At 33.7% G+C, this 16842-nt stretch overlaps 2 protein-coding genes across 2 annotated transcripts; both read right to left on the bottom strand.

The window, feature by feature from the left end:
- Positions 1 to 5568: 5568 nt before the first annotated feature.
- Positions 5569 to 6702, bottom strand: LOC105178747 (uncharacterized). Its single transcript, XM_011102284.2, has one exon. It carries the CDS (start codon positions 6700 to 6702, stop codon positions 5569 to 5571), a length of 1134 nt encoding a protein of 377 aa, XP_011100586.2.
- Positions 6703 to 10847: 4145 nt separating this feature from the next.
- On the bottom strand, positions 10848 to 14364 carry LOC105178748 (putative glycosyltransferase At5g03795). The gene is made up of 4 exons (XM_020699420.2): positions 14066 to 14364; positions 13752 to 13966; positions 13252 to 13600; positions 10848 to 11693 (listed from the first exon to the last, which is right to left on the bottom strand). Exons 1-4 carry the CDS (start codon positions 14333 to 14335, stop codon positions 11025 to 11027), a joined length of 1503 nt encoding a protein of 500 aa, XP_020555079.1. The 5' UTR covers positions 14336 to 14364; the 3' UTR covers positions 10848 to 11024.
- Between the last annotated feature and the right edge of the window lie 2478 nt (positions 14365 to 16842).

Here is a 16842-nt window from a genome sequence, read left to right as displayed (position 1 = left end):
TTCGACTGGACGGAGACGAATTGACGAAAAACATATTTGGCGTTCGTGGCTTGAGCCCAGTCTCTCTGATTGACGAAAATTAAAATTGAAGGTATGAAAATGTTCATTTTGAAGAGAAGATTCAAATGGTATTTTTGGCCATAGGAAACTCGTCCAGATGGCCAAGTTTCCGGCGAAAAAGGGGCGAAATCGTTCAATTTTTCTTTTTTTTCTTTTTAATTTTTCATTAATTTTAATTATATTAATTAAAATATATTTTAGTCAATTAAGAATATTTTAAATAATTATAATATTTAAATTTTTTAGCTAATTAAGAATAATCATAATAATAATTATTATAATTAAATATATATTTTAATTAATTAAAAATAATTTTAGATTTAACAATTAACAATTATAAAATTATTTAAATTTAAATATAATTTAATTTAATATTTTATATTGAATAAATTAAATATAATTTAACATTTCAATTTAAATTATAAAAAAATACAAAAACAAAACAAAAATAAAGAAAGGGCATTTTAGTAAAAGATACCTAAAAAAAGGAAAAAAAGTAATTGAAAAATATCCCACATGCAAAAAGAGCGCGTGTAATGCACATTCCGTTTATTATTAATGAAATGGTGTTTGTTGCTGAGTTTTACAAAACACAGGGGGACTTTTAGTCTATTCTCATAATAGGAGGATTTTTTTGCATACTTTTCAAAACACAGAGGGGTTTTATATATTTTGTCTTAAATATATTTAAACCCCTAAAAAGACTACTTTGCCCTACAAGAATTAAAAATTAACCAAAATAGTATAAGAATTTGCATATTTTTTACTAGGTCAGGCTGGTAATCCAAAAAAGAAACAATTGTTGATGCTTTCACCATTGGAGGCCCCTAATTGGACACATGGCTCTGTACAATCTTTGACCTTTGGCTCTCTTACAAATATGAGGGGTGTCAATATGGGTTAAAGATCATGAAATCAACCTAACCCAATTCAGGTTTAAATTGAATTAGGTTTATAAATAATTTAAAATGAATCTTTTCGAAGTGAATTTAAATAAATTAATAGTCTATATGGGTTTAATATGAATTTGTTATGGGCCTAATATGGATTGGTTATGGACTTGATTGGATTTAATCTATTCTTAATATTGGACATTATATGTTGATATTAGAGTTTTTAAATTATTTGCATAATTTAACAATAAAAAGATTCATTTTTATATATTTGATATTTTAGAATTTGTATGTTTTATTTTCTATATTATTATATATTATTCGTATATCATAGAAAAATATAATAAAATTGCTATGATTAATTAATATAAGAATATAATTTTTGGTGATCATACAAGTTTAATTGTAACAATGATATTATTCGGGTTAATTATTTGTTATTAATAAAAAATAAATAAATTATATAAATATAATTTAATTAAACAGTATAATATTGTCAAGTCGTGGTTTAAAAATTATTATATCATGAATGAACAATGATATTATTTAGTGAGGGCATTATTGAATAAAGTATTTAGATTTTCTATTAGTTTCTATAATTTAATATGAAAGATATTTTGTAAAAAACTTGAATATGAAATATACTTGATGCGTACTGGGGTTCAGCAACAACACAAAGATTGAAGGATTTTAAAAGAAATTCTAAGATTAATGGAGGACTAACCTGCAAAGAGAGATTAGCACTCTAATGCTCAAGTCACTAATGTTCTAACTTCAAAATAAAAGGAAAACTTCAAATGATGCAAAAACAATGGTTGAATATGATGATAAAGTGATATAGTAAGCTAATGGGTGTCGATTCCACAAAAAATAATTCCTACGAACACTTTTGTAGATGTGTGAGTAGGGTCGAATCCACAGAGATTGGTTTTAAATTAATTCCTTCAAAAATAAAAATAATTAGGGAGAGTTTTGATTGTGAAGAAGAATAAAACTAAAAAACTAATAAAATTAGAAGAGATAAATATAAGATAATAATATTCCAGTTAAAGACAAGATCACGCTTAATTCCACGGTTGATCATAGATGCAAAGATAACAATTATTCATGATAGATAAATTGGTTATGGTCATTGGTACGACCTAACGACCTCACCTTTCCTTACCTTATGGATAGTCAAGGAACGTCCGTTGACTAAATCTCTAATCAGTAAACAACCTTGGAAACGTTCTCAAGATTTAATTTATCGACAACATTAAGAACTAGAAGGCCCAATTCTAACTAATAAATTCCTATGGGGATTTATTTAAGTTAGATTGTGCATTCCCCACAACATAATCGAAAACTTCTATATAATCAATTATGCTATATTACCACTAGTTATCGAACTAAACAAACAATTACGGATTTGTAAGTTCAATTGGCTAGGCAAATATTCTTGACAATAAATCAGATTATTTGTAATAAAAGCACAGAGAACAACACAAATACCAATATGAATAAAAGTAGAAAGCACAAATTAGATCTCACAACTCGTTGGATTTAAGCGTTCACCAAGTCTTCAAAACCGGAATGGGAGATCTAGCTAAACATGCTAATGGAAGAACGCATGAAAAGCAAAGTAAGAAAATATTATAAAAATATAGTGAAATAGAAGAGTTCAAAAGTTGTCTCTTAAAGTGAATTACATCACCTATTTATAATAGCTAGATACCTAGTTCTACTAGGATTAGAAGTAGATTCCTAGTTGAACTAACAGACTTATAGAGATAAAATTATAATCCTAGTTAAACTCTTCCTTCATCAAAGGTTGTCCAAGCAGCTCCAAACTCTTGTCAAAAATTAAGTTTGAGTCTTGTTTGAATTTTCATTTTGGTGCTTTTCTTCATTTTCCATTTCTTTTGTCCTAATGCTGCAAAATAATATTTAATTAGGAGCATTTAGTCACAAAATAGGCTAAAATATTATATGAAATAAGCACAAAATGCGATCCTATCAAACATCCCCCCACTTAGCCCTTTGCTCGTCCTCGATGCAAAGAAATAGAGATAAAATAGTTGAAGAAGTTCATTCCAAACTTTATGGATCGCAGACGAAAGTAACAAGCAAGAATCTAGTTAAGTGTTCAAAGAATGGTACATTATATGATAAAAGACAACTTAGCAAGCTTCAAACAAGTTTTCACAAGATGATTTTCATCAAAAACTAAACATTGGAAACAAGTGGACTATTCTCTCATATCTCCCAATCTCTCAAGTGTTTTTGGTTGAGTGTTTCGTTCAAATGCTTGTTATGAAAAATGCTTCACCATAGGCTTGATTATACACCAAAGTCTCCACCACTTATAAATATGCACACACTTGAATCAAGAGGTCTTATATTTTGGTTATAATGGGGCTTTGGTTTGGGGGTAGGAAGAATAAGGAAAAATGAGGTGAAAATCCAAGGAACTAAATTAGAGCACCAAGTAATAGATGTAGGAATCCAAGCTTTTCAAAATTGATTTATCTCATGCTCTTTCATGTCCCACTTTCCTCGACTTGAACTATGCCTTTCTTTCAAAGAGAGAAAATATATATTTTTCTTCTTTTTTTTTCTTGCCTTCATTTTTTTCTTTTTCTCTTTTTTTTAAGGCATTTTCTCTCTCTCTTTTTTTTTTTTTTTTTAATTAAGGCATAGAACAAGATTTTCATGTGACATGTTAGCTCATAAACATCCTTTACAATAATTGAGATATCCCCTCACTTAATGTCAAAACATATACTTTGAATACATATTTGTTTCCTTAACGCTCTACTAGTCCTTGGAAGGGCCAAACAAGGATAATAAAAATACGGTAGAGTTTGTTTATACTTGGGGTTGCATAACAAGGAATTAAGGCTTATAAGGCTCAAATGGGCTTACTAAGGGGATTTGTATGTAGGTGGTCTTTTTAAGCTAAAGGGATTTTTATCTTAGTGCCTTTATCATTTTCAAGTGTATGCATAAAGATGTGGCCTCGATATGGTTCAAAGCAAGTTCTAGGAAGACAAAATCATGAAGCATTATCTCTCAAGAAAAGAAAAATTGTAGATTTTCATGAGTGTATAGGCTCAAAATTCCTCTCTAGGTAGGTTATGTCCACCAATTTTCCACATTCAATTTTCAAATCAAATCACCATTTGCAAAAATAAGTTCTTAACCGTAGGTTGTCAGGAGTCATTAGATGCACATTCTTATCACACATTACCAAATTATTACTTGATTAGCCTAAGTCTTTGATCATAAAGCTAGTGTGAGGACAAGATAAAATAATATTTGCTTCAACAAATATGGAAGGGGTAGCAAGCATCAATCAAAACAATTAATCCACCAAGACTCATTTTCTATCAAAGTAATCAAAACACCCTCCCCCCACTTAATTCCACATTGTTCTCAATGTGGTAAGCATGCATATCTAGGACGATAAAATAAGAGAAAGGGGTAAAGAGAATGTCCCTTAGTGATTCGGGTGGAATTGCAAGAGCTCGAGAATTGTGAGACCTTGGATGAGAGGAAGAATTCCTTGTGGATGCTCATACCTTTTTACCTGCAAAAATCGATTTTAGTGGTATAACAACATTCACAAGAAGAGAGAAATAAACAATTGAGAAAAATAAAAGGACATGGGTTGCCTCCAAGAGCCTTTCTTTAACGTCTTTGGCTAGACGTTGTTGTGCCTCAACTCATATGAGATGGACACTCTAAATCCACTTCTTTTATGTAATGCACCCGATGATGGTCTGGATTTAGGAGAACTTGGCGGTCCATGTATGACTTCTTCCTCGAACTTATTTTGTCATGAAAGACTTTATTCTTGTAAATTCTTGGATTCGAGGTGAGGCTTTTGGTAATTGTTGTCTTAAATGCTCCTCCACCATCGAACATAGCATTTTTTTGCACCAAAGGATCAATAAAATCAATTAAAAAAATAGAATGCACATCATTAGAATATTTCATGGCACCAAACTCATAACCTCATTATCAAATTCCATAGAGAGAATTCCGGCATCAACATCAATTTTGGTTTTTGAGGTTTTAAGGAATGGTCTTCCTAGCAAGATGGATGTAGAATTGGGAGAAATATCCCCCCTCATATCAAGTACATAAAAATCAGCAGGAAAAACTAATTCATTAATTTGCACAAGTACATCCTCAAGAACTCCTTCGGGGTAAACTACGGAATGATCGGCAAGTCGAAAAACGACCCCCGTTTCTTTCAATGGGCCAACATTAAAAAATTCATAAATAGTAAGAGGCATAATATTGATAGAAGCACCTAAATCACACATTGCTTTTTCTATTTCAATCTTTCTAATTTTGCAAGGGATAGAGAACGTACCTGGATCATTGCATTTAGGAGGTAATTTTCTTTGAAGAAAGGCAGATACATTTTCTCCCATATTTATTCTTTCATTATCTCTCAATTTGGATTTGTTGGTACACAATTCCTTGAGAAATTTTGCATAGCGAGGTATTTGTTTAATTGCATTGAGTAGGAGAATATTTACCTCAACTTTGAGTAAAGTTTCAAGAATCTCCTTTTCCTCTTCCTCCTCTTTCGACTTGGCTAATCTCTCCGGGAAGGGAGGTTTGGTCATGAACACCTTGGGACTTTCCTCGCTGACTTGGTTGGACTTTCAGCTTGTTTTGGAAGAATTTCGAGTGCATCCTCTATTTTGTCCTGCTGTGTATCCCCATGCCTAGTGCTATTTTCGAGTTGTAGCTCTTTTCCACTGCACAAGTTAATAGCACTAACGTTTTGGTTAGGATTAATAATAGTTTGGGAGGGAAACTTACCTTGAGACTCCAAGCGGCTGACGGAGGAGGCTAATTGGCTCATTTGGGATTCCAAATTTTGTATGCTCGAGCGGGTTTCTTGTTGGAACTTGTGAGTTCCTTGTTGGAGTTGTTGGGTGCTTAAGGCGAGTGTCTTCACGATATCCTCTAGGGGCATACCATTATTAGGATTGGTTTGAGGTGGTGGTGGTGGTTGTTGGTGTGGAACCCTTTGAAAGTTTTGAGGTTGATTGCCATACCTCAAATTTGGGTGATCTCGCCATCCAGGGTTAAATGTATTGGAAAATGGGTCATATCTCCTTTGTTCTTGCCCAGAAAATCCACCAACGATGTCAGCATGTTCGGTTGATTCTTCGTGAAGTCTAGGACAAGCGTCAGTGTAATGTCCCGAAGATGTACATATCCCACAAATCTTGACTTGTTGAATGCTTCCCCCTATAAACTTTTCAACAAGAGAAGTAAGTTTATCTGAATGTTCATTAATAGAAGTACTTACTTCGTTTAGCCTTCGTGGGGGGTTGTCGTTTCTACTACCGAATTGTTGATTATTAGCCGCCATGGTTGTGATTAGTTTGCGTGCTTCGATAGGAGTTTTGTCATATAAAGCACCTCCACTAGCTGCATCCACCAAGCTTCTATTTGCCTCAGACAATCCTTCATAAAAATATTGAATTAGAAGATGATCGGGAATTTGGTGATGAGGGCAACTCTCCACCAATTGCTTAAATCTCCCCCAATATTCGTAGAAACTTTCACTGGAGAATTGACGTATTCCACTTATTTCCTTTCGGATAGACTGAGGAAAGAAGAGACATGCTGGAGAGTCTATGGGTAAGTCGCCTGGCGGAGTATAAGAAATGACTTGAGTTCCAAGACCTACTAGTTGGTCATGTCCTGAGATATAACTACAATGGGTTCCAAACCTGTGCATGATAGTTCTTGACGGAAAATTATCCTTTAGATGGTGCACCTGCCTTCTTCTAGATGAGAATGTTGGCTAGCAAACGCCCTAGAGACGAACGGTCAGGGTCCTTCCGAGGTGCTAGAGAGTTCTCCTACTAGGTATGATCTTATGACGCTAGACCTCACAGGCCAGGTTCCTCGGATTCTATGTCTCCTCCTCCTTTTTTTTATGAATGGTTTATAAATATGCTTCTGCTTTGTTCCTGCTCAATTATTGTTGTGTTTTTAGTGAATATGCTTTTGGTATCCTTCCTTTTCCTACAGGATAGAATAATAGGATCTTGGGGGTCCAGTTTTGAAATTGTAGCATGTTGGCGTCCAAGTTTTTTTTTCCCCCATAAGTGGTTAGTGGTAGAAAGAATAGGGAGACTTTGAGTCTCACTGAAATAGCAAGCTTAAGTGACGCTTATCTTATATGCTTAAATATCAAATAGGATGTTTCCTGCAACACATGTTTGTCACAAAAGAAAAGTACATATACTAAGTGTGTTAGTAAAGTGGTTTGGCCACGATAGGCGTGCATTTTTTAATATTATGCGTACAACTACTTGCTAATTCTAGCTAAGGATATACTTGCTGGAGTACTATAATGAGCTTTATCAGCCTGCTAAGGGCTTTGATGTCCAGTAGTAGATTTGGATGCCCTTCTCTACTGCTTGAGCAGGTTGGCCGGCATCCTCCTTCCCTCAATCTTGTTCCTCTTGAGAGTAGGATAGGGACAAATTTTATCCGGGATGGGTAGATTATAACCTATTGCAACACAAGGTAAGCGAGTGCTAGAGTATTGAGACAAATACGAAGATAATCTAAGTAGTGATTTACCAAATGTATGCCATTAGTTGGCAACTTTTATAACTAAGTAAATGTACCTGCTGAAGGCAACTTATCAAGGCTAATAGCCTAAAAAGTGAGCAGCGATGCGCCAGTTAGGAGCGGCTTATTAGGGATCGCGGTCGATTCAAGATGAGAAAGAGTGCACCAATTAAGGCAATTTATCAGGACTCACAGCCGGTACGGGGGGTGGCTTATCAAGGCTCATAGCGAATGAGTTACATAAGAGTGCCCTACAAATGACGGCTTATCAGGGCTTGAGGCCAATAGAGTGGGTGCGCCAGCTAAGGTAGCTTATTAAGGCTCGAGGCCAATAAGGTTATTAACTTGTCATTAATGTGATATATTAAAGGAATAGAGACCGTTCTTATTCTAGCAGTATAATATTTATTAAGTAAAGCAGTAAAGTTATGAGCAAGAGCAAGGGTTTTGGAGTAAACAAGGCTGAGAGAAACTACGTCTCTAGAGGATTCCTCCCAGTAAGTAAATCAGGTTGCTCTGCTCATTAGGTGAGCTGTCTCATTTTATAAGCAATAAGTGTTCCTTCTTGTAGGTAGTCGAGGAGGGGTTTCTTCTAATCCATGTTAATTTGTAAGATATTTGCCTCATCATCGTTAGAAACATTAATGAGTATATAGTACGAATGCTGGCTAGAGAGTTAGCTAGTCAAGCCAGGTAGTCCGCCTTGGTGTTCTCAGTGCAGGGGATTCGATGGAGCTAGAAGCTTTTGAACCTGTTATAACGCAAAATTTCTTGTTTCTCTGATTTAACAAAGCAAGGAAAATATTATGAATAATTTTTTTATTTAATTGTACTTTTTCCGGGTACAAGTCTCTACTTAAAACTCTGATTCTTCACTTTAAGAATACGATATTCAATTTGGCAATATCGAAGGTGGAACTTGATGTTTTAATCTCTTTCCATTTTGACTTAGATCTTTAATAACGTTAATTCGAGTCTTTTGACTTGTTCTCGAATTATACACTATAAACAATTGAAATGTTTGACTTGAAATTTGGGCATTTTCTGGTGGAATTGAAGCTTTGATCTTTCACCAAGGTGGATTTGTGTCTTGATAATGTTAATTTGAGGGTCTTTTGACTTATACTCGAAGCAAATGTTGAATTTGAATGTTTCCGCAACGAATGCCTTGATTTTTGCCTTTGACATTGTGGATCTTCCTTGATTTGCGCTTGAAAGGATTTTGAGACATCTTGTATACTCTCTTGATTGTTCTTCACTTTATTTTGAATTTGACACTTGACGTCATTTGATTGGCCCAAAAATAAATATTAATATCGACTAATTAACTACTTATTCTAGTAATTAAATTTAATTAAATTCCTAAAATATAAATAAAAATTAATATTTAATATATTATTTCCCACATACAATTTTATTGGACATAAATTTAATTTCTACAAGTATCTCCTCGAGACTTGTTCACAGACAATGCTTTCAAAGCGCGTCTCGAAGTCAGGAAGACATGATTTTCTTCTTAGGCCTTTTATTTTGTTTTGTATTTCTTTGCCATTTGGGCTCCTTCAAAACAAATGGAAACTCTTGAGGAAATTTGTGGGCTAACTCTTCTTTTTCTTTCTTTTCTCTGTACACCAAATTCTTTTGTTCCCTTTCTTCCTTCTTCATTTTCTTTTCCTTGTTTCTTTTCTTTCTTTGTCGTGAGTTTCTTTCTCATTGTCTGAAAATCTTGGAACTTTTATAATTCAAATAAAAAAAACGGTCAATGCTAATTCGACCCGACCCGTTTGTAATCCAACTCATTTTGGATCCCAGTCATTTCGGGTCTAATTTATTCGGACCAACCCATACCCAATCCCCCGCCCGCCCGCCTATTTGCAACTCCTAATAATTACCAATTGACTTTATTAAATTGATTTACATTCCAGGTTACCGAGAGATCTAACTCTTCAACCTGTGAAATAAACCAAGCAAATTCTGATTTAAGCATTAAAAAAATCTTAGTTAAGGGCCAACTTACATGAATAACAATTAAACATCGTAGGTCAACCAGATCGAGAACTTTTCATAGACCCCACCTCATATTTTTCACGAGACCTGTCGTCAATATAAACTGTCACGTTACGCACAAAGTCGACTCGATTCAAATATAATTCTTTGTTATATCATGTATAGAAATTAGCCCTTGATCCAAGTTGAAGCTTTGTGTGTTGTAGATACACTCGGTGGCTCATGATCCAATCACCATAATTTGTACAACCAATATATGGCTCATTTATCAATAAACTAAATTTATAAATTAAATGAAACGTTGAATGACAGAAATGGTACGTACGCAAAGTGTGAAATTCAAGCAGAAGAAAAGGGTCTCGTGTTTGAAGCTTTATAGTTATTAACAATTATAAAAAGCTAAATATTATTAGTGATTATATAAATAAAATTTTTATTATAACATTTAATCCCTTTTTGCTATTGACTAATAATTTTACATTTATGGGCCAGGATTTTATTTTTTAATTGAATATTACTTTATAACTCTTATGTATATATTAATTAATTTAAAATAAGTGCATGTATAATTGCACCATTCATGACAATAAAAGCAACCATGTGACAAATATCAGATTTCAAGCTTGATTGCTTGAGATTTGAAGCACCTAAAAGAAAAAAAAAAGTCAAATGCTTGAGTTGTCACGCCCTTTTTTCTTTATTTGAGTTGAGAAATGGATTGTTTTAAGGGATAATTTTACTTCTCCTGCTTTTTAGATTCGGTGTGATTATACATAAATTTTTTATGATTTTGAAAATTACATTTAATACTTTTGAAATTTGCTTTCATCTAAAAAAATGAGTAGTTGGTCAAAATTCAGCGAATTTGCTTATATTAATAAAAAATTGAATGAAAATAGATTTTTGTCCTCGATTCACTTATTACTGACTTATTGCAAGTTAAACAATTTTTTTTGGGACTAAACTACCCTTATAACAGTGAGATATATCTCTTCACATGCATGTATGCCTGAAGATGTATGAGGGTAATTTAGTCATAAAAAGATTTATTTGACCTGTAATAGGTCAATCGAGCTTAAATATATTTTTTCCCCATATTTTTGTTAATATCAACAAATTTGGTGAACTTTGACTAATGGGTGAATTTATTTGAATGGAAGCAATCTCAAAAGTGCTAGATTGCTAGATGCAATTTTTCAAATCATACGATTGAAGTGTACGTATAATTACACCAAATCGAAAAAGGAGGGAGTGTAATTATCCCTAGTTTTACTACAAATTGACAACTGAAGATCAAATTCAAGAGCAATAAATCCCATATCATCAAGAGTAGTCATCTTTAGGAGCTACTGGGACCAGAGATCTTGACGTTGACATATAAACATCACATGATAATAAGCGGCTATGATCCTTCCTTTGGATCCGCTTACATCTCGTCCATGGATCACCTATTATGATCAAAATTTTTCACTACACCGAAGCACGTAGCCTGAGGTTCAGTCTCCTGAGCCAGACGGAGTGAACAATCATATGAAAAAGATCAAATCTCTTAGGAGTTCCATTTAAAACAAAATGCCTTTGCACTTGCTTCACTCTCATCTGCATTTTCAAGTACTTAGCCCTAGAAATCCCCATCAAGATAGTCTTAATGTTCGGTATATCCTCGACTCCCACCACGATCGAGAACTTTTTCCAGTTCAACACATCGCTGAACGGGGGGACGTAGTGATCAGATATCAGGACCGGCACACACTCTGAATAAATAGCCTCCACGATTCGTGGACTGGCGACTTCATATCCACTAGGGCAAAGGCAGAACTTACTGTTCTTCAGCATTGCTTCGTACGAAACGTTGGGGGGGAGCTTCTCGTAGACTCGTATGTCAGGGTCTTTTTCTTTCCAATGGTCTAATAGAATGTGCCTTATGTCGCCATGCAGCCCCCCTGCAAAGAAGGCTAGAATGGACCTTTCCGAGGGCGGCGGGCCGCCTAAAAGACCAGTGATTTCGCCAAACTTGAGGTTGATTTCCGGTAGGGTTGCATCTTTAATAGGGTTGAAGCCTTCAGAAGTATTGGCATTGCACAAGACTCTTATGGAATTGTTGAATAGGAGTGGCACATATGAACTTGTGTAAGGCCCCTAGGAAGTGCACAATATCAAATGAGTTAGCTAGGAACAACATCTTTCATTACTAATCCGAACTCGACTTAGTCGAATTTGAATCAATCATATGGTAAGTGCAATATACTTGTCGTGTGATTGGTGCACAATTCAGAAAAAAATGACCAATCACATAACAAGTATGATACACTTGCTTTGTGATTGATGTAATTCGATTAAACTTGTTCCAAACAAAAATATAATACTGACATCCCGTCAAATTTCTAGACATTGCCAATATTTTCAAACGGAGAATATAGTAGTATATAAATATCAAAAACTAGGAAAGTGAGTTAAAATAATTTAAAAAGAGGGAGTGATATACACGTTAATTACACTCATTCTATGAAAGATTGTTGCAATTAATCTTAAAAATATAAAATCAGAAAACTAGGCCGAAATGGCCTGTAAGTTCTTAAAAAATATTCAGTTTTAGAAAGTACTTGAAAAAATAAATATAAATAGTTCTTCGAGAAAAACAGAAAACTCTAAGTAATTTATTCTCAATATATACTAGGGTAAATTATTTCAGCACCATTTTAAATTGGGGTAAAATATATAAATATCTTTTGCTTTTTGAAAAATAATAAGTATACCACCTGATGTTATAGTAGTAATTGCAAGTACATTCCTTGTTGAAGGCCAAAGAAGGTGTAGCTGTAATTTTACAAAAGATAGGATGTGTTTGTATAATTTAACATAACTTTAGGAGTGCCAATGTAATTTACCCTGTACAATCACAAGTGCTACCGGTGTAAATGCACATAAAAAGAATTATTTTGTGAAAAGAGTCAAGGATTAGGTCAAAAAAGGGGTTTTACATCCCACAAGTTAATGCATTAGTGACTTTGAACTCATTATTTCGGATTTGATCACATTGCATCTCATAACTCAAAATATTTTTCAGGTCTAGTCACGAATTTTATATCCGTTGAATTTTTAATGGAAAAATCACATATAGGGCACACACTTCATTACGTGTTGAAGGGCATCGACTGATGTTTCTGCCGTAAATTTATCAAAAGTAAGGTTTGAAACTAAATCCTTTCAGTTATCGGATGCAATGTGGTGAAGTCAATAACAATATATATGACCAAATTCGCAAAGCAAGGGCTAATTAACTCGTGGGATGTAAAAATAAATATTCTCTCAAAGTTAAACATGAAAACTACTCAAATTAAGATGGGAAATTTTTAACACAGATAAGAAATGTCCAGATGGATCTAAATTAATTATATGATAAGTATAACATAATTGCCGTGTGATAGGTATACTGTATCATACTTGCATTGTAATTGGCTTAATACGACCCAACCTAATCTGGGAAGAATTTTTACGGGAAATTCTAAACCGAACCCGGCTTAACCTTAACCAATTATATGATAAGTGCAATATATTTACAGTGTGATTGGTGTATAGTTAAAAAAAAATGATCAATCACATAGCAAGTTGTTTGGTTCGACCAAACCTAGTCACGGCAGGAATATTTGGAATTTCACATAAAGAGTGAGTGTGTATAGCCAGCATAGTTACGTACCCAATCATGGCAAGAGAGCATGAAGTGATCAGCCCCAAGACTCCGGTTCCAGAAGGGGTGGTTGTGGGCAATGGTATGCACATAATCGGCCAAAGTGTTGCCCATGGCATCCATATCAACTGCACCAGGCTCATACAGATACTGCACCATCGCAACCACGCTGAACGGCATGAAGTAGACGTGGGCTTCCTCGGCATCCCTCGTCCGATATAGCTCTCCCCTCTCCATTTCATGGATGAACCTTCCCTCCGTCGTGTATATGCTCCGGCACGGACCGCCGTGGAATATTGGAGCTTCCCCTTCTTCGTACACGTAAATCTTGAACACTTTCTCCATTTCTGTGTAGCTCCTGCACTAACTCCAAATTGTTATGAGCATCCACAACGACTTTGGCACGAGATGAACAATATGAATGATGAAAGTGTTAGTGAGAATTGACAACTTTGTCTATATATGTATATATATGTGTAGTGCAAGAAGCAAATAAGCAGAAAGCATACCTATAAAACGCATTAGCATTAAAGTAGATAGGGCCCTGAGGCACATAGTCACTGCCTGATGATGATGAGATGAAGCTACGGTTATTATTTCTTGCAGCCTCTCTAATGGAATATCGTGCTTTAGCTAAAATGGCCTCAACCTTCTCTGATCTGCCGTACCTAATTCTGTGTATTCCACTCGTCAAGAATCCTCGTCTTTCTGCACTCGACAACTCCTTCGGACAAAAGATCAACTTATAATCTCAGTTTGGATAAAGACTCGTTATTACATTACAGTAGTAGCTAGTAATTAAACCAAACAACGTACGACTTACTAGTCTTTTATCCTGCAATGAGATCGACACGTTGAAGTTGCTACGGTCATGATCATCTCCAACTTTGCCGGTCGACAAACCCATAGAAAACGAGCTTAATAGCTCTAGAGGTTTCCATGGAAACGACGGTAACAACGTGGATTTTTGAGGGCCTAAACTGCATAGTATTAAGAAGATGAGGAGCAAAGGGGTGAGAAGTACGAAAACCAACGTGGAAGGTGAGATCGAGAAGTATGAAGACGGATGCGACTTTCTTGATGAAGGCCACATGATGGCCTCGTTCACACTATCTTACTAAGACTGAAGAACGTTCTTGTGAATAATAAGAAGGGTCGAGTATACATATAATCGACGATTTTACGTATTTTTTTTTTTAATTAATGGGCAAAATTTATATTCATTACTTGGATAAGGGAAGTGCAGGCCTAAAAAGCTGTTATTCCTTGCTGCATGAGAGTAATATTCTGTTGCATGGGGATCATCAACATGAGCATGCAGAAGGTTTCTTAAAGCTGAAGTCATAGATCTAATCGTCTTCTTTCCATGATTTAGGGCTCATGATGCGATCAATACACCATTTGTAATGAATACATAGTCACTAAATCTGCTACGTGAATACTACTCTATACTATTTCCAATGATATCATATATGTGTGTGTGTATATATATATATATGGTAAATTTGTTTATTAATTGAATGTGATGATTTCCTAGTTTTTGATGATATCGAAAATGATTTAGTAGTGCATATTAGATGGATCATGAATTCAAGTAGTGATAAGGTATTGTGATAAGTGATCATGAGTTAATAATTAAATCCCCGCTAGTTCCGGATAAATTACAGCTAGTTTTTTTTTATAAATTTGATATAATTATAATATTTTATTATTATTTAAAAAATTATAAATATTTTTTAAATAAAGAATCATTATGCAGTTCTTGAATGATGAGATGGAATTAATCACTACTTTATCCTTGTGTTTTTTTTTTCAAAAAAAAGAATATCTTAAACAATATATATATATATATATATGTGTGTAAAGGTATTAATCTATCTATCGAGCATATTAGTCTATAAAAGTATTTTTAAAAAAATCCTAAAAAGTATAAAAAAGTTGCAATTAGGAATTCAAAAAGGTACGTATTTTGGGAAGTTCAATACAAAATTTGGATAAAAATGCTTGTTGTTAGATGAATGTTTAAATCAGAAAGGTATTAATATTTTTTTCAATAATAATAAAATATTTTAAATTAAAACCTAAAATTAATTAAAGGTATTAGATGTAATTTTTTAAACCACAAAGAATTTATATGTAATTATATCAAATTTTAGAAAATGAAATATAATTATCCCTATGATTTAATTGCATTTTGGCTGAATCTCTTTATTAGTCCTTTGTCTTCACATCACATTTTAATTTAATCTCATTTTCCAAATGTACGATAATAGGGTGAACAAAAAAACTCGTGTACTTTAACAATTTATTACAATTATTAAAAAGATCATGTTATAATTAAAAAAAATAAAAATATTAATAAAACAACTACTAATTATTCAAAAATAAAATAAAATGCAATAGTTATAATATAACCAAAAATAATCTGCATGAATCTCAATTAACATTATCAACATATTTTTTTCATTATTATAACTAATTGATTTTTCTTTTTCACATTATCAAACTTGATTATAATATTTTTATTATTTGATTTGTTATTTTCTACCATCTTTATTTCTTGATGTTTATGAGAAACTCATTGTTTAGTAACTTATTCAAAGTCAAATTCAAATTGCATTGCGAAATTTAAAAAATACACTCAACTTGCATTTATTAAATTTATATTTTCTGAATAAATTAATTGGTTTTTTAATAATAAAGCTTTTAGGGTTCCTCAATCTCTTTGCTTAGTGAGATAATATTGAACAGTTTAGTTTGAGGGGGAGATGAAACCCCAATTAGTAGAGGGGGTGGGATTATTATTGATGAATAGGGAAGGTGAATTAGGGCATAATTGGTATGCAGTAACCGAATTAAGTGGGAATGGAATGGATTTAAGAATGCAATAAAAAAGAAAAAGTAATTTCATTTGAATAGCATTAGTATGATTGGTATACATAATAAATTAGAGGGTAACAAAATTGTCTTTCCTTAGTTTCTTAGTTGATGATAATTAAAAATAGTGATGGATAATAAAATATAATTATTTTTTATGACAAATTTGCTTTTTTGTAATTTAAGAAAAAAAATTGTTCATACTTTATTGAGTGCAGTGGTGGCGATGGTGCAGTGCTGAGGCTGTGGTGGTGGTGCCTAGTGAGAGGTGGTGCGAGTGGTGGAGAAGAGGGAAATGGGGGAGAAGAAGGAAGAGGAAAATGAGGAAATGCTACTAAGTGTATGTAGGGTGGAAACGCCTCAGTGATACCTTTAAAACAAATAGTCTAACCAACTATTACAAACGAATGTGGAGTACGAAACTGCTTATAGATTACAGACCAAAATAAATAAACAGAAAATATAAACAGATTATATTTAATAAATGAAGTAAGAGGCTCAGACAAAACCAGATCCAAATAGCTAACAAGCTTCAGACGATGGTAACAAAGACTCAACCAACACAGAGTCGAAACCCACGGCTACACCACAAGCTGCCAAGCCCACAAATCACAGAGATCAGTTTTCTTCAGTCACACAGACCCAAAACAAAGTTCACTCAAAAACTTTAGAGATAGAGGTAAGAATACTGTATTTGATGATTTTCGGCCGAAGGAGAAAACT

Source organism: Sesamum indicum, linkage group LG12, assembly GCF_026168435.1.
Source record: "Sesamum indicum cultivar Baizhima isolate 11 linkage group LG12, ASM2616843v1, whole genome shotgun sequence".
NCBI classification, from domain to species: domain Eukaryota; kingdom Viridiplantae; phylum Streptophyta; class Magnoliopsida; order Lamiales; family Pedaliaceae; genus Sesamum; species Sesamum indicum.
The sequence above is the reverse complement of the archived record's forward strand: the minus strand, read 5'-3'. Positions and strand labels throughout refer to the sequence as shown.